Source organism: Schistocerca piceifrons, chromosome 5 (assembly GCF_021461385.2).
Source record: "Schistocerca piceifrons isolate TAMUIC-IGC-003096 chromosome 5, iqSchPice1.1, whole genome shotgun sequence".
NCBI lineage: Eukaryota > Metazoa > Arthropoda > Insecta > Orthoptera > Acrididae > Schistocerca > Schistocerca piceifrons.
In genome coordinates this window covers 25,462,321-25,481,322 of record NC_060142.1, presented here as the reverse complement: position 1 = coordinate 25,481,322, position 19,002 = coordinate 25,462,321, and the positions used below count along the sequence as shown (strand labels likewise).

At 45.0% G+C, this 19,002-nt stretch overlaps 1 protein-coding gene across 1 annotated transcript in view; it reads right to left on the bottom strand.

Annotated features, from left to right (window-relative positions):
- Positions 1–19,002, bottom strand: part of LOC124799227 (cytochrome P450 6k1-like) — a 148,210-nt gene that overhangs the window by 7,576 nt on the left and 121,632 nt on the right. Inside the window, exon 7 of the mRNA XM_047262766.1 lies at positions 9,942–10,193. Within this exon, the coding sequence (XP_047118722.1) occupies positions 9,942–10,193 (252 nt within the window). The remainder of the gene's footprint in view (positions 1–9,941; positions 10,194–19,002) is intronic.

Here is a 19,002-nt window from a genome sequence, read left to right as displayed (position 1 = left end):
GTTTTTTCAAAGTTTACTACCTGTTTATCCTCTCCGTGAAATATAAAAATGGTTCAAATTGGTCTGAGCACTATTGGACTTAACATCTGAGGTCATTAGTCCCCTAGAACTTAGAACTACTTAAACCTAACCAACCTAAGGACATCACACAGCCGGCCGGGGTGGCCGAGCGGTTCTAGGTGCTACAGTCAGGAACCGCGCGACCGCTACGGTCACAGGTTCGAATCCTGCCTCGGGCATGGATGTTTGTGATGTCCTTAGGTTAGTTAGGTTTAAGTAGTTCTAAGTTCTAGGGGACTGATGACCTCAGAATTTAAGTCCCATAGTGCTCAGAGCCATTTGAACCATTTGACATCACACACATCCATGCCCGAGGCCGGATTCGAACCTGCGACCGTAGCGGTCGCGCGGTTCCAGACTGAAGCGCCTAGAACCGCTCGGCCACACCGGTCGGCCCGTGAAACACAAAAACGGTATGGTAGCCCAATGAACGAAAGAAAATTAGGGGAAAATCCGTGTAGTCCCACATTTTCGCACGATGCTATGAGGGAGCGCCATGAACAACACTCTAAAATTCCTTACTGGCGGAGTGTGAGCGTTGGGGTGCAGTAGCGTTTAGATGTAATCTTTTTTTATGTTTCTCTCGAATTGCTGGAAACCCGCGTCTCCTAGCAAAAATGTTTTCCAGCACAAAATTAAACTATAGTAAATTTTCTACGAAAAAGCTCCAATTCATTTTTTCTCTAGGACTAACAACTTCCGCGTTCGAGGGATGGAAAAAAATGCAGATTATTAAATGTACTATTCGAACGGTATGAAATTAATCTTTATCTTTAAATGAGTAGGTTAAAAACAAATATTAAATTTGTGCACCGCATCTAAGTGCAGTATTGCCGTAATAAGAGATAAATTGTGTTCCGGGGGCCTAACAGGCTGGGTGGAGGGAGGAGGACAATGTGTGGATGTGTGGCAGAAACGCGTTGGAACGCACTTCGCCAGATTGTGTTCCCGCACTTCACTCCTTCAAAGGCCTGCAGACTGACGGTCGAGCAGGTGAAAACCGTTCAAACGTGTGTGAAATCTTATGGGACTTAACTGCTATGGTCATCAGTCACTAAGCTTACACACTATTTAACCTAAATTATCCTAAGGACAAACAAACACACACACACCCATGCCCGAGGGAGGACTCGAACCTCCGCCGGGACCAGCCGCACAGTCCATGACTGCAGCGCCATCGAGACCGCTCGGCTAATCCCGCGCGGCTCGAGCAGGTGATTCCCCACCACTCTGTGTGCCGCGCTACACCACAACAACAACAACAACTGGGTATTTCACAACATTATACAGACCCTCCACAGCGTGACTTACGAATCACTGGCGACGCATTGTGCAGACATGCCTGCGGAGTGTGTCTTTTGCACAGAATGGTCAGCACTACGTGGATTCCAGATCTGTGTTACTAATAACCCTAACGCAGGCAATGCATACGGACAGAATCTACGTAAATTTCAGCAAACTGTTCTATACAGCTAGAGGGGAAATTGATTCTTAGTCATCCTATGCGTCAGCTGTAGAGTTCTTCCGGGAAAGGTAACTTCCAACACCATAAGCGCTTCTCGACTTTCAGTTTACAGACAGACAATACCTGTTCTGTCCAGTTCTGTTAAATGAGTGGACAACAAAACTTCACTGAGCTCTTATTTATATGGCGCGATTGTTTTCAGCCGGCCGGAGTGGCCCAGCGGTTCTAGGCGCTACAGTCTGGAACCGCGCAACGGCAACGGTAGCTGGTTCGAATCCTGCCTCGGGCATGGATGTGTGTGATGTCCTTAGTTCTGAGTTCTAGGGGACTGATGACCACAGCAGTTGTCCCATAGTGCTCAGAGCCATTTGAACCATTTGATTTGATTATTTTCAGTTTATTGAATGACTACTTACATGCTTTTGTAAGTCGGCCGAAGTGGCCGTGCGGTTAAAGGCGCTGCAGTCTAGAACCGCAAGACCGCTACGGTCACAGGCTCGAATCCTGCCTCGGGCATGGATGTGTGTGATGTCCTTAGGTTAGTTAGGTTTAACTAGTTCTAAATTCTAGGGGACTAATGACCTCAGCAGTTGAGTCCCATAGTGCTCAGAGCCATTTGAACCATTTGCTTTTGTAAGTGAGATATTATGTGAGAAAGCTCAACAGATGGAGCTGTCAGGTGCCTACCACAGTGAACAACCCTTCCCACGTGTGAAACGCTGTCAGTATGTGTTCGACAATGCTGGTTCACTGGTCCCACCAGCACTGGTTTGAATCCTTTTCGCAGGACGAGGGATAGCAAACGCATCACCCCAGCCTCAGCACTCTCAAAATCTGAAGAGGACCGGGAGCTTCAATCGTCTCTCTCTCTGCAGCAGAATTAGGTCACAAAGGTGTTACAGAACTTCATAAATAGGATGACAATTATTGAACTATATGACTAAAACGTAAATTAATTACAATAAGGCGTGCACACAGTTTATTCAACATGCAAACATCACTACAGATATTCGGATTTAGTTTATGACATGTTCTATATGCCTGCCATCATTGGCGATGATGTGGCGCAGACAAATAGCGTAATTCTGCATGACCCACTGAAGTGTCGGAACATCGTCACTGTCGATGACCTCCTGAATGGGTGTTTTCTACTCAGCAAAGGTTTTGGGGTTGTTGCTGTACACTTTGCCTTTAATATAGCCCCAGAGAAAGCAGTCGCCTGTGCTCAGATTCGGAGAACATGGCGGCCAATCGAGGCCCATGCCAGCGGCCTCAGGGTACCCGGTCCGCAAAGTGCTCCTCCAGGACATCAAACACTTTCCTGCCTCGACGGGGTCGCGCACCGTCTTGCATGAAACACACCTTGTCGAAATCAGGGTTACTTTGGATAATGGGGATGAAATCATCTTCCAAAACTTTCATGTACCGTTCGGTAGTCACCGTGCCATCAAGGAATTTCGTGACTGGACATTGCACACCACGCACTTACCCGTAGAGGGTGAAGTGACTTCTCGATTGCGAAATGCAGATTCTCGGTCACCCAAATGTGGCAATTTTGCTTATTGACGAGCCCATCCAAATGAGAGCGGGCTTCGTCGCTAAAACCAAACCAAACCGCGCATACTAATTCCCATTATAACCCGCAGCCAACTGTGCAGTTTGAACGTCTAACGCAAACCGTTTAGAAGTGATGATGAGTTTATTTCATATAGTCAATAATTGTCACCCTGTGTTTTAACATAAGTCAAGCAAGAAATTACAGCAGATTATTGTTCCAGACTTGTATGTGACCAGTCCCATTCCATCGGAAATGTTCACACCTACTTGCAACTCACTATATAAGCGCCAGCATTTCTTGAGTGGAAAAGATTTATGCAGTCCACAATTGATAGTAAAAGAAGTACTGTAGCTTTGAGCTCATTCATTAACTCACCAATAATGACTAAAACACAGTTACATGGCTTTACAATAGCCTGACAACAATAGACAGTAGCAAGGTGCCACATATTCCAATCCCATCTCTTTCCCACCAGCTCTACACTGGCCACTGAAAATATTACAATACAAGTTAAACACACAGGAACCAGTTTTACATAAAAGCTCACTTAACCACTGCAGATGAGCAGTCACTCAATAAACTGAAAATAGCTACACTATATAAGCACGTGCCCAGTGAAGTTATACCGTCTCTTTACATAAGAGAAATGGAGGAAATGCTGGGGAGGTATAGGTTCCCTGTAAACTGAAAGTGGAGAAGACCTCGTGGTAGAGGAAGTCAACTTTCCCAGAAGAACGCCACAGCTACCATACCGGATGACTAAGAATCAATTTACCCTCAAGGAGTATAGAACAGTGTGCAGGAATTTACACGGATTCTGTGCACATGCACTAGTATTATCTGATTTCCTTGTACCTTTAGCCCACCGCCTGGGCATGTCTGCAGACTGTGTCGTCAAATTTTCATAAGGGGGGAACCACTTGCTCGGCCTTCAGTTTGCAGACCTGTGAAGGACGGAAGTGCAATCCGGCGACCTCACTGCCCTCGCACTTCTAGCCCACAAATCCCCACTCCCCACCAACCAGTGTCACCCACGGAACACGATCTGTACCTTAATACAGCTCTACTGCACTTAGATGTGGTACACACATTTGATGTTTGTTTTTAATCTACTTCATTTAAATATTAGGAAATGTTTTTAATAAACTCCGATTTTTTCGTCCCCAGTAATGTGGAAATTGTTGGTCCTAGGGAAAAAATGAATAATACCGTTTTTTAAGAAATTTACTGTAGTCTAATTTTGTATTGGAAGACATTTTCGCTAAAAGCCTCGGTTTCTGAGTTATTTAAGAAAAACATAAAAATGTCACCTTCAAACGCCTCCCACTCCAATGCTCACATCCCACCGGTCAGGACTTTTAGTGTGTTATTCATGACGCCCCCTCCTAGCAAAGTGCAAAATTTTGCTACTACTCATTTTTCCCCCTAATCGATCTTTTTTGGGCTTCGTTGACTTGGCTGTGGTTATTTTTGTTGATATCGAGGAAGTTTTTCTAATTAGTTATATTTTTGTGTTACGGACTAGCCAACTACCAGGCGTTCAGCAGGTATGTATTTATTCTAATCATATGCGTCTCTCAGTCAACATCCACCATCCCATCTTCTGCTGCCACTCTCTCTATCCACCCGTTGCTCCCCCCGTTCTCTGTCCATTTGCTGCTCAGCACCCTGTCCGTCTGCTCCTTCGCTTCTGTCCATCTCCTCCCCCTCCCTCTAAATCCATCTCCTCCTGTCCCCCACATCTCCTCCTCAGCCTCTCTGTCTCCTCCTCCCCCCCTCCATGTCAATCCCCTCCTCCCTCCCTCTGTCCCTCTCGTTCTCCTCCTCCTTTCTGTCCATCCTCTGCTCTCCATCTCCTCTTTTTCCGCCCATTTCCTTCTCCCCATTTCTCTGCCCACCTACTCCTCCCCTCTACTTCTCTGTCCCCCTCTTCACCTATATCTGTGTCTATTTCCTCCTTCCCTTTCCTATCTGTCCACCTCTCCTCACTCCATTGTCTCTCCGCGATATCACCCCCACCCCAAGAGGAGGTTGCTGCCTCTTAGCATCACAACATTTCTTTCCACCTAGTAAGTAGCGTGAATATCAAGTTTGGATGAAATTGATCCAGGAGTTTAGAAGGAGTTTTATATCCTCCGCTTTGCTTGCTTTCGCGCATTTCACATACATTTTACATATATTTAACATATTTCGCACATATTTGTACCAAAATTTCACTTGCATCTTTACGAATTGCGCCTTGCAGTTTCGTTTTAACGTAGCTCAATGTTTATGGCGTCACATTTCCTGAACTTTGTGCCATACAGTGATATAATTTTCCAGATATATTCAGCGGCATATATAGATACTATCTTCGAAATTTTGTTGCGAATAGCGTCAGTAGCAGAGAAGTAATAAATTTTAACGCCATCCCTCACGCAGTTGTTTTTCACGCATATCAGTGTTCATGACGTCATAACTCCTGAACTATGAGTCGTACAATGTTGTAGTTTATGAGGTACAGTCTGTGGTATATGTGAATACTGTCTCTAGAGCTCATCTTGAATACAGTTTGTAGTAAACAAGTAATAAATGGAAACGTCATGTCTGATGCCGCAGTTTTATCGCATGAACAGCGAAAATATATTAAGTGATAAACTTTTTTTTCCTTTCACCATTTTTTTCGGGTTCGTTAGCGACAAAAAGTTTCTTTAGGGTTTGAAATTATATGAAAAGTTTGTTGCAAGTAACTGAGTGCTCTCATTCCCAAATACTGTACGAACAGCATCTGAATTCGCGTGTCGTGGGCAGCACTCCGTTTTCACCTCTCAGCCGTTTGATAGGCAGGTCGTTCCCATCCCAACAGCGATTCTTTCCAGACCATAAATGATACGTGGTCCAAGTTTTGTTCAAATCTGTCCAGTGGTTTAGAACGAGATGTGGAACATACGCATATACTACATGCGTACATCCATTTTCTTTAAATGTATAGGTTTTTAATTTCAGTACTGGAGTGTGAATAAAAGCATTGGAATATAGTACATTTTAGTGAATATTTTGTATCTACATTTCATAATCCATCGGTTACGCTGGACGATATTATTTCTAACTATTGAATAAAAAAGGTAGCATTCATATTGATATGAAAAGATTGCTTACGGTAACGAGATACACATAAGAGTTAGGCATCAAAGTAATCTGCCTCAAACGTACGAACCAGATTACAATTATTTTTGTATGCTTCCTTTCAAAATTAGTGCTTGGGGCGCTACACGCTTTCAAACTCATAGAGTCAGTTACACAACAAGTGGCAATTTTAGAATTTCATCCCTCTTGGGTAAAATTTCCGTGGACGACCAGGCTGATTATTTACGAAACCGTTACGTACAGGACGTGTCAGTCCGGTTCTCGAAAATACCACAGCACAATCATCACTACAGTCACTAACCATGAAGGCGTCACATCTGCTGCAACAAACGTCTATTTGGTCACGTGCGTGTTTCATACGTTCACGGTTGCGCGAAGACAAATTAGGTGACCAGTAGTCCCCACCACAAGGGGCGTTCTGCCCCCTTCCTATGGCTGCCCCCCTCCCTCGCCTTCTCACACCTCCAGTGCTGCCAGTGGCTACCTGTAATTTGTCTTTGTTGTTCAACTTTTTGTAAATGAAAATTAAGTTGTTTGTTGCTATGCCTACTACTGTTTTAAATTCACTGTGCAAAAGAACTTAAGGACCTTTCTTTTTGGCTCTAAGGTGCCTGCAACCTCCTCTGTCAAGGTGGAGAGCGCGGCGTCCTGCGACGCTTCGAACAGCAAAGTGGCGACTCGTGTTAAACAGAAGCCAGGGCTCAGGAGCTCATGTCACGCATTATGCGGGCCAGTTGACGTCGCTTTGGGACGAAATTTCGTCACAATTCTGACCGCCGGCACTATGGACGTGAAAAATAGTGCGAAGGTCGTCACCTCCCCTCCGTCTTGTCCGCATCTCACTCACGCAGCGGCGCTGGACTTCAAAACAGTGATGCCCAGATCTGAAACCGCACGGTTTTCTTACCGCTGGCTGAGAGAAACGCTTGAGACGCACCGTCGGTTAGAATTGACACGAAAATGCCTCAGGTGATGGGATGAAGGATGTCAGTAAAGCCACCCCTTAAATTTAGGCGCTAATTACCGCAGTAGAAAACGACGGTTTGAAGTGTGATATGTAGCATAACGACGTTCCTGACAACCTCTAACATTGCTCACACCTCGGGATGGTTCAGTCCCCCCTGTACACATCGTGGGACGGCAGCAACATCGCTGAACGTAATGTGATCTCTGTGGAGTGTAATGCGACCATCACTTTTGCTCTTATATACTGTGTGAAGCCGCTAACGACCGTTCAAAATATTTGATGAAATCTGAAACGTCATCCGAAGCACGAAAGGATGCTTATGCTTCTTCGTCCCTCCTGTTTCACTCTCTCATGATGGGTGGGTGATATTGACTCTTGCACGAATAAAGTGACAGAGGGTGCCGCTAACTTCCCGCACTTTGGCAACACCCTCAGTGCCACCTTCACACTTTTGTTGAGCACTTTAAAAATGTGCCTGCACAGATATGAACCTACGCGCCTGTGTGCAGGAAAATCTTTGGACACCCCTGAAATTATGCGTACCCGCAAGCAGGCATGAGAACAGCAGTGTAGTGCCGCTCAGCTGAAGGGTCGCCCGCACACTGGCGAGGGCTCTTACTGTACAGCTACATTTTTAAAGAGCTCAGCAGAGATGTGTGAGTGACACTGAGGCTGTTGCCAAACTGGGTGGTGTTAGACAGACCCTATGCCTTTTTGTCCGTGCATTCCTCAATGTCGCACCTACCCACGATCGCGCCACAAGTGGGTGCAAAGCAGAAGGACTGAAACAGCATAAAGACCCTTTGCTGCTTCGGATCGTGTTCAAATTTCGTCGAATCGTCTTGAATGGTCCCTTGCAGTTTCACCTGATATACCAGAGCAAAACTGCAGTCGAACTACACTGCAAAGGGGTCAAATCACGTTTAATAATATTGCAGCCTTACGATACTCTTAGAGAAGGGTTGAATCGTCCTAGAGCGCGTGCAGTGTCACAGGTTGTCAAGAACGTCGTTCTCTTACACATCGCAAGGCCAACTGTCATTTAGACTGCGAAATATGTGTAAATGAACGCATGAAGGGAAGAGGTGGTTTCACTGACGGCCTTTATGCTACCACCTGAGGCCATGTCGTGTGTATTACGAGGGTGAGGGGAGGGGCACAGAGGCACCAGAGAAAGGGTGCGATGTGGGTAAGGTGGGTATGACGACTTTGCCTCGTGTAACACGCTCACAGTGGCGTTGGGCAGAACTGTTGTGAAATTTGGTGCCAACGTGACATCATTTATCCACGATACAACTGATATGAATATCTGACCTCTGCCCTTCTTTCGCATTTGCCGACTCCTCGCTGTTTGGACCGTGTCTGCGACAGAGGGTGACGCTGAAGGGCGGCACGCTTTTCCACAGTTACAGAGAAATATTGTAGTCAGCTTTGAGCCGAATTTCAAACTTCTGCGTCTTATTGGAGAACTGACGGGGTTTCGAGTAAGTGATCCTTAAATTCTTTTGCGTATTGCATTTACGATTTGTGCTGTCGTTATTTTAAGTGTTGGATGCCATATAAGGTGCAATGCTTATCTTAAGACGAGCGTTGCAGTGAATCTAATGCAAAGCATGTAGAATCCGTCTTTAGTAGTTATAAAGTGCCTATGACACTCATCTTCCCTGAACAAAAAAAAAAAATGCAGTAAATAGGCGAATCACGCACAAAAATAGCTGAAGAATGTAATCTGTGGATGATCCTCGCTAGAAGAAAGGACACATTAGTGAAACATGTGCCACAACTTGCAGGAATACTTTATTTCATGTTGGAAGGAGCAGTATAGGAAAAAAACTAGTAAGGATACACAAAAATTATATGCAAATTAGATTACAGTACAGTAGTTACGTATAGATGAAAAGGTTAGCACAATGTAGGGAAGAATGGAAGCTAGTTTTGTAGCAGTGCGAAGTCTGATGGCATAAAGAAAACACAACTGCAATATATGGTGAATGAGATGGACATAGTAAGAGGCGCAGCAGACTAGATACAGTGAGAGGAGTTGCGGTCTGCATATAGTGAGAGAGAGAGAGAGAGAGAGAGAGAGAGAGAGTGGCATGGATATAGTAGAGGACCAGCATCCTGGTTATAGTGAGAGGACCAGCAGCTTTGCTATAGTGAGAGCAGTAGCAGCCCTGCTATAGTGAGAGGAGCAGTGGACTGGATATAGCAAGAGGAGCAGTGGTCTGGATATAGTGAGAGCAGCAGCGGTTAGAATATAGTGAGAAGAGCAGAGAATATGATATAGTGAGAGAAGTATGGGCCTGGCTATGGTGGTAGGAGCAGTGGTATGGGTCTAGAGAGAGTGGCAGTGAACTGGATATAGTGAGATGAGCACTGGTTGGGATACAGTGAGAAGACATGAGAACTTAACATAGCGGCAGCCTGGATATATGTAGTGAGAGGAGCAGCGGCTTGGATATAGCGAGAGGAGCAGTGGCCTGGAAAGAATGAGGGGAGCAGCAACACAGATTTTGAGAGATGAGTAGCAAGTCTGGAGCAGACCGAGCTCTGAACAGACTGAACGACTGCTCGATTATTGATTGGTTGATTGATTGACCAACTGATAATATCCTTCGTGGCTATGAATCAGGTGCTGCTAGATGGAACATTGCCAGTGAGTTATTACTATTATGGCGCAGCCCCTTGACAGTGAAAAGAATGTTGAACAAGAGAAAAATACGATACCAAAACGTATTTGCACTAACATCAAGCAAACGACCAACCTATGCAGATGCGAGGGCCATCTCCAAATGGCAGGTAGACGTAGGGGTGCCTCTTGGCCTTTTCCTCCTCCGAAAACCTCTCTGGGTCGAAGCGCTCAGGATCTGGGAACACCTCTGGGTCGTAGTGGAGCCCCAGTAGACTGATAATGATTCCCGTTCCTTTCTCGATGACGACGTCGCTGTCCGGTATCTTGTAATCTTCCATGCAGTCACGGTTCAGAATGGGCAGTGGTGGGTACTTCCTCAGCGTCTCTGTTAGGAAGCAGAATGGGCGAAATATAGAATGAAAATTTAACAAGAAAATCTTGGACAACTTTGTAGGTGTAATGTATTAGCTTAGCATAAACACTTCCTTCTGTGGATTAATATCTAATTGGCAACACACAACACGTGTTAAATATTTGTTCATGCAATGGGGACTGGTTGTGGCAAAATGTGCAGCCTACGGAAACCCAGGAAACAGATCCTGTTCTGCTTATGCTCGATGCATCATACTCCATTCTTCCTGTAAGTGTACCAGACACAGTGAGTCGTCACATTGACTGAGAAAGGTTAATCATAGGCTGTAGCTGAGCAGAAGAGTCCATACCACAATCGTTGCATTTGATAGAGCCCAAATTTAATTCGAGAACCGAAATGTGTTGGCTACTTTTACTTAATCAAATAAGTTTTGGTAATTAAATCGACAGAAAGGGGTATTCATGAGCAGTTTTCACGCAATATGAAAGATATTAATCAAGAAAATGTAACGGAATTGAACCGTGTCACGGCTCGGCATTTTGATTTACCCGCGAGGTTATTTCACTTGTTTTCACCGCAGCGATAGGGGGCGTGGTCGCTGAGCGCTGGCGGCGCTGGTGCGCGAACCAGGAGTTTTTGGGAGAACGGCTCGGTCGGTATGTGGCGACAGGACGGAAGCGGCGGGGAGTCAACTGGTGGCTTCCCAGTAAGGACTGCGGTGAGAATGGCTGTCTGCGAGCATGTGGGGAGGACGGAATGCTCGCTTGCTTAGCGTGGTTCTGCATGACCAGCTGTTGTTTGTTGGGCCTAGCACTCGAGACTGACTGAATTGATGTTGGTGAAAATTTGCTAGATAACACAACCGTCGTGAAATTGAAAACTTGACAGTGTTTACTCATGTCACCAGTCGTTAATGTTATTTCTGTCTTGTAGCTTACTTAACTGATATAAAATAATTTAGAAATTTTGTGTATTTGTCACGAAAGGTGAACTGATGTCACATGACATTGACATTTGTGTAGGGTTTAAGTAAAAAAAAAAAAAAAAAAAAAAAAAAAAACTGATTATCATGGGCACTTTTTTTTTTTTATCAGGCAGTAGGGAATTTGTTGCACTCTTGCCAAATTGGATCACAAGTTCAATATTTTTCTGGTGTAATTGTTAATATTTGTACATGTTGCGCTATTGTACGATATAATATACCTTTTACTAACAGTACCTTTATGTAATGTTTCAGAGTGAGGCTGCATGTTCTTCTACAGAATGTTTAAAAAATTTTTTTTATTGCTATAATTTCCTTTTAAACTGTTAATTGTATTAACTTGGATATATAACCAATTATTGTTAGATAATAAATTTGTGTAAACAAGGCTTGGACCAAATAAATGTGCCTACACCTTCCCCATCCTGGCTCTGCTACCGTCTGTACATAACAGGAATGTTCTGTTGTTGAGAAAGGATCAATATTGTTGACATAACCAAAAGAGAGGGGGAGGGGGGGGGTGGAGGAGGGGGAGGGGGAGAGGGGCAGGGGGAGATAGGGAGATAGAGGGAGGGAGATAGATAGATAGATAGATAGAGAGAGAGAGAGAGAGAGAGAGAGAGAGAGAGAGAGAGAGAGAGAGGGGGGGGGGGAGGGGGGAAGGGACTGGGAACAGCGAGAAGCGACACTGGACCGTAACGGCGCGTCAGCTGGCCTCTGGCCTCCAGCTTGAAGCCGTTAGTGGGCAACGCCTCGACTTGTCGCTGCAGACTGAGTCTGGCTCTTCTTGACACGATCGCGTAAATTGTGAGAGAAATTTGCACCTTGCGAACTGTAGAAGTCATAAGCTGTGTCAGAGCGGTGTGTGAGGTCTCCCTACCTTCCAACAAACTGGCGCCTTACCTGCCATGAGAGGTCTGCTGTGCTGGGCACTGACTACGCGACGTGGACGTCACGTGTTGGCATCCGTCTGTTGCAATCCCACAGCAGGTCACACACACACTGTGTCGAGACCACTCCGGGTTCCTACCCATGTTGGCTGTGAGCTGAGGCCATGTTGCACTCCAGCTGCCCATCACCCACGGCTCCACTACAGCCCCTCGCGGTCGCTGTCATCACCACTTTGGCGACTGTCTGCACTGCTAATCGCCACTTATCATCATCCACTATATCTGCATCTACATCTACATGACTACTCTGCAGTTCACAACTGAGTGCCTGGCAGAGGGTTCATCGAACCACTTTCACACTGTCTCTCTGCCGTTCCACTCTCCAACAGCAAGGGGGAAAAGCGAACACTTAAATCTTTCCTTGCGAACTCTGTTTCTCTTATTTCATTACAATATTCATTTCTCCATATGCAGATAGGTGACAACAAAATATTTCCGCATTTGAAGAACGCTGGAGACTGAAATTTCGTGAAAAGATCTCTCTCAAATGAAAAACGTCTTTCTTTTAACAATAGCCAACACCACTCGAATATTATATCCGTGACACTCTCTGCCCTGTTTCTTGATAATACAAAACAAACTACCCTTCTTTGAACTTTTCGGATGTCCTTTGTCAATCACATCTGGTAAGGATCCCATACAGTACAACAGGACTCTAGCAGAGGAAGGACAAGCGTAACGTAGGCAGTCTCTTTAGCAGACCTGTTACATTTTTCAGATTTCTGTCAATAAAACGTAGTCTTTGGTTTGCCCTCCCCACAGCAATACTAGATGATCGTTTCAGTTTAAGTTGCTAGCAAGTTAAGCTCCTAGGTATCTAGTTGAATTGACAGCGTTTTGATTTGAGTGATATATCATGTAGCCGAAATTTAACCCATTACTTATAGTACTGTTTTAATTTTTTAGGGTCAAATGCCGCTTTTCACACCATACAGGTTCCTCACCTAAAACGTTATGCAATTGGTCTTTACTAGATGTGCCAAGACATAGGCACTTTCACGGTATCGGAAGTTGAGGATTGTGCAATGTAAAGTCTGCACATCGCCGTAGCTCGCCGGGCCGCCGTGGGCGGCAGGTAGCGGTCACCGGAAACGCGGGACAATACGGAGCTTTTGGGGGTAGCCCGGCATCCGGAGCCACCTGTGCTGGGCAACACGTGGCGAAGACGGGAATTTCGTTTGCCTAGGGGTGTTAGGGCCTACTCGATCATTGGGTAGATCTCAGTGGAGGGATCTCGGGGATGATAGAGCGATCAACATTGGCCGAAACTGAGTATTCTTCCGCGGCATTTTCGTACGCATAGAAGACGAGAGAATTGTGGAGGAGGACTTCGCCTTCAGCCATCGAGCGGTACGGACTTGGAAACGGCGTCTTGGCCATCGTCTTCGAAGGGAGATATACGGTCTGTATCGCAGCATTGCACCATCGCGTGTTCCGTGCAGAGTTCTGCGGTTAGAGCTCTTTGTGTGCTCAGAAGCGAGATTTTCACCAACGCCTAACCACTTCCAACAACTTACCTAATATTCTCGATCTGAAGTTATCCTTGCGAGGTGCCGAGTATTTATCAACGCAGCTGCCGGTAATAGGGGCGCGTAATTGCAAATTGTTAATGTGCTATTCTCAGGAGTGTGAGGGTGTACAAAGAGATTCACATTTTTTTTGTAAATTTTGTCAGTTGTGGGGAATATCAAATTAAAATGACAATATTTCGATCGAATTATCGACTTCACTGTAGCTAGCATTTACCCTGTCCCAGTAAGCTTTACATGTATTCTAGTCACTGCACAGCTTGCCCAGACGGAAAGGAAAGACTGTTTGCAGTCTTCTATATCACCGACGGACTAATAAGCTTACAGATAGTAAATGACAGCATCGTTTGCGAGCAGTCTAAGATTGCTCAGAGTGCCTCATAACCGTTTATACAGGGTGAGTCAGGAGGAAAGATACATGCTTTGAGATGTGATAGTATTAGTGATTCTGAACAAAAAACTTCATGTGGATATATGCCCTATTGCGAATGGTTTCCGAGATAGAACACGTTTAATATCACCTTTGTGCGTTTTTCCTTAATAGCTCGAAATCCGCACACTCCAACGAAAACGTGTCTCAGTGCACAATTAAACTAAATTAAATTTGCTACAAAAATGTCGTTTTTTTTGTCTGGCACTAACAGTTAATTCGGAGAGGTCGCGAGAATATTGAAAACCTCGCACGACGCGCGTGCGCTATAACTTAGCTGCTTTTTGTAGGCCAGTTTGATGTAGTTTTACGATTTGATAGACCACAAGCATCCTGTATCAAAATGTTCGTCTCAACTTCCTCTGTATGTTAATGTGGTACGTTGTAAACAATGTAATGAATAATACAGAAAATAAATAGAAATGTACATTAAAAGTGTTGTATCTCGGAAACAATTCGGAATAGGTCATATATCGACATCAAGTTTTTTGTTCAGAATCACTAATGCTATCACCCGTCAAAACACGTACCTTTCCTCCTGACTCACCCTGTATAAATCAGGAGCTGCAGAAGGCCTGTATCACTTCCTTGAGGAACGCCAGGTATCATATCTGCTTTACACGATGACTTTCTGTTACTTACCACGAACTGTTTATCTTTCCAACAGGAAATCTCGAATCCACTCGCACAGCTGAGACGATACTCCAGAGCCATGCAACTTGATTATAAGTGGCTTGTGAAGGACAGTTTCAAAATCCGTCTGGAAGTCTAGATATATGGAATCAATTCGATATCCTTTGTCGGTAGCACTTATTACTTCCACACAGCCTAAAATTCCCTCTCCAGCCAGAACAACAATTAATATGTATCTCCCCCTTCCAACATCGTCCTGCCAGTTTTCTTTTTGCCATCGATCACCAACCACAAAATCAACCATTGCATCAAGAATCACAAGTCCAAGCAATAGTAGAAATGCTGTTGTCCCAAGCATCCCATCAACAAGCTACAGCGTCATGATCCAGACGTGCCACGCTGAAGGATTAGCACCAACCACTCCCTTCCCCCATCAACGTCATTTTCCACAACCTCCCAACCCACAACCATATTTCCATCCAGTAGTGAATATGAAACCACCAGAACATCAAAACACTGAAACTCCTGTCAATTCTGTATCCAAACAATCTCAAACTCAGACAAAATGTGTACATGAACAGAACTTTTCTCTGTACAACATCCTCCACTGTCATTAACATCTTTCCCCTCTCATATACAGACACAAAATTTCTAAAGCCTTAAAACTTACAAAATACTTCTCAACCATCCAAAATACAACAAAAAAGCTGTAGGAAAAACTCAGTCCTAGTAATAGCCCAAAACCCAACTTCCATAAACAACTCCTCTTCAGAATCCCTTGCATTAGCTTCGTCTCCAAAGCTACTTCATCACCTTTTAGCCACTAGCACTTGGGCCAGACAACCCCACCCTCCCCACCATTCTCCCACCCTCCCTGCTGTGGACATGAAGTTCGACCCCGAGATCAGAGATTAGTAAGTGGAATTTTGCCTCCACCTCAATGTAGAAATTCGAAATCCCCTCCACATCAACAGTGATCTCATCCCCACTAATCACATTGTATATCTATCGTCTCTGCCTGCACGCTATACCATTTATTCAACAAGGGAGCCATGGTATATCACCACACAGATCAACATTTCCATCTCACCCCTTGTATTACTTCTGCCAAAAGTGTCTCCACTATAATGATCATCTCACAGCTGATTACTTCCCCTCCCATCCGCAACACCTACAACAGCTCCAATCCAATCTATTGCGCCAAATGCAAAGCAAAGACTGTATTTATCACAAGAGAACTCATTGTGCCAGATTGACCAGTTGATAATCTAGCAACAACCTCCATCTACCAACCTGGTACAGCTGTGTTGTTATAAGATTCATGATGATCATATTCCAACATATACATGTTTTCCAACGAGTAAACACTGTCTAACAAATCCTCCTAGCTTTCTGTGCCATATTCCACCTACACTACCAAGTTAATTGTTCCCATAACCAACTTTACTTCGTCTTTGGTCGCTTTGACACTGGTCCTCTCTAGTCCTCACCCACACAAACTAATTCCAAAATGTCATCATGGTGAGATAGCAATACAATGTCCTATTAAAAGACATATGTTATCTTTCAACAAATAAACCATTATTTATGCATATTATGCCTCAACACAATACTCATACCTCCACTTTAAATGAGTCCTTCCTCCAAACCTGTCACACTATTCAAGCTTCCCCCTCTATTCTAAGCTGTACAGATAATCTGCTTCCCATTGCCAGAGATGGAGTAGCAATCAGCCACCAGAGGAACAACACGTGTGTGATACTGCCACTGGACACCTCATCTTTAGCCTCTACTTGAAATGCTGTAAACTTCACCTTTGCTTTCACGTAAAACAGACCCTGTCCCCTACGATTTCCTAACCCAGCAGACTGTATGTTTTCCACCTGTAAAATTCCTATTGAGCTAAACGTCGATAGTAGGTCCCACTCAGAACTCCAGTGGTGCCCCTGTTCGCTGAGTCCTTACAAGGTTAAATGGCCCATTCCCACATCACCCATCCTAAACGTAATATAATTATGGACATAGTCCTAGCATCTCTTAACCTTGTTTGATGTATCAGTGCAGGAGTCCTGGATCAGACTGGAAGCGACTACCTCTACTTCTCACCATTCCCACTCACTACCTCACCCTTGTATACTATGTCTCAATATCCCCCTGCACCAACTGGAATGCCTATTGGGTATCGATAGGCACTCATATTAGATGCGATTCACAAACTTGTCAGTACCATGATGATGTCCCTCAATCAGAATACGTGCTTCATTGGGCTTTCCTTGACTGCATATACACCCACATCTTACCAAGTCCATTTATCCTAACCAGCCCAGCGCCCCTACACGAGATGTACTTCTACTACATAGTGAGTCCTGTCATTTACACCAATCATTCCTGCAGATTCGGAACTGGAATACACTCACATATGACCAGAAATTATATTGAAATCCCAGAAACTTACTAAATGCTAAAATGGCAGGTTTGGCACCAAATTCTGCACACTTCCCATTGACTTTTCCAAGTTTTGGAAAGCTTTCCACTCGCACACAGGCAGAAAACCTATTTTTCTTCAGCTAATCCTCCACAATAAACAACTCCCACCTGATGAGATGACCAATACTGATCACTTGGCATCCTATCTCATAGACATCCTCACAATTTCTGATGACCCTCATGTTGGCAACTCCCTTTCCCTACAATCCATGAACATACAGATTCCACCGTCCCACCACTTGATCCCAGCTCTTACTACTTGGTCAATGTACACTCATCTCAGTATTATAATGAAAATTATCTACAGACACCTAACAGCTTGTTCCCATTTATACCTAGTATCCTTTGCAACTCTTTATCATAAGATGATTTCCATCCTGAGATGTGGAATACCTCCAAAAGCTTACTTTTCCTCAAACTAAACTAACTATCTAGTGATACTTCCTCCTGTCGACCCATCAGCTTTATCTCAGTATTTAGCGAGGTCTTCAAATCCATCCTCTCCTAATACATTAATAAATACTTGAACCTGCACCTAGCTTCTCCTGTTAACCATTGTGGCTTTTGTCCCAACACCTCCCTTGATGAATAACTTCTGTATTCACACATCTTGTATCCCATCGGTTTAACAAAAGAAAATCCGTAATTTTCGTACCCCTTGATCTACATACAGCTGACCATGGTCTCTAAATTCCTGATGTACGCACTTATAGTTAACCATGTCCATCTTCTTGGTTCCACCATATCTAGTTGTTCATTTTTTGTTGCTATTAACGATACCAATCTCTGTATCTTTTCTCCAGCTGCATGTGTATCTCCTGCATGTACACTCCTGGAAATTGAAATAAGAACACCGTGAATTCATTGTCCCAGGAAGGGGAAACTTTATTGACACATTCCTGGGGTCAGATACATCACATGATCACACTGACAGAACCACAGGCACATAGACACAGGCAACAGAGCATGCACAATGTCGGCACTAGTACAGTGTATATCCACCTTTCGCAGCAATGCAGGCTGCTATTCTCCCATGGAGACGATCGTAGAGATGCTGGATGTAGTCCTGTGGAACGGCTTGCCATGCCATTTCCACCTGGCGCCTCAGTTGGACCAGCGTTCGTGCTGGACGTGCAGACCGCGTGAGACGACGCTTCATCCAGTCCCAAGCATGCTCAATGGGGGACAGATCCGGAGATCTTGCTGGCCAGGGTAGTTGACTTACACCTTCTAGAGCAAGTTGGGTGGCACGGGATACATGCGGACGTGCATTGTCCTGTTGGAACAGCAAGTTTCCTTGCCGGTCTAGGAATGGTAGAACGATGGGTTCGATGACGGTTTGGATGTACCGTGCACTATTCAGTGTCCCCTCGACGATCACCAGTGGTGTACGGCCAGTGTAGGAGATCGCTCCCCACACCATGATGCCGGGTGTTGGCCCTGTGTGCCTCGGTCGTATGCAGTCCTGATTGTGGCGCTCACCTGCACGGCGCCAAACACGCATACGACCATCATTGGCACCAAGGCAGAAGCGACTCTCATCGCTGAAGACGACACGTCTCCATTCGTCCCTCCATTCACGCCTGTCGCGACACCGCTGGAGGCGGGCTGCACGATGTTGGGGCGTGAGCGGAAGACGGCCTAACGGTGTGCGGGACCGTAGCCCAGCTTCATGGAGACGGTTGCGAATGGTCCTCGCCGGTACCCCAGGAGCAACAGTGTCCCTAATTTGCTGGGAAGTGGCGGTGCGGTCCCCTACGGCACTGCGTAGGATCCTACGGTCTTGGCGTGCATCCGTGCGTCGCTGCGG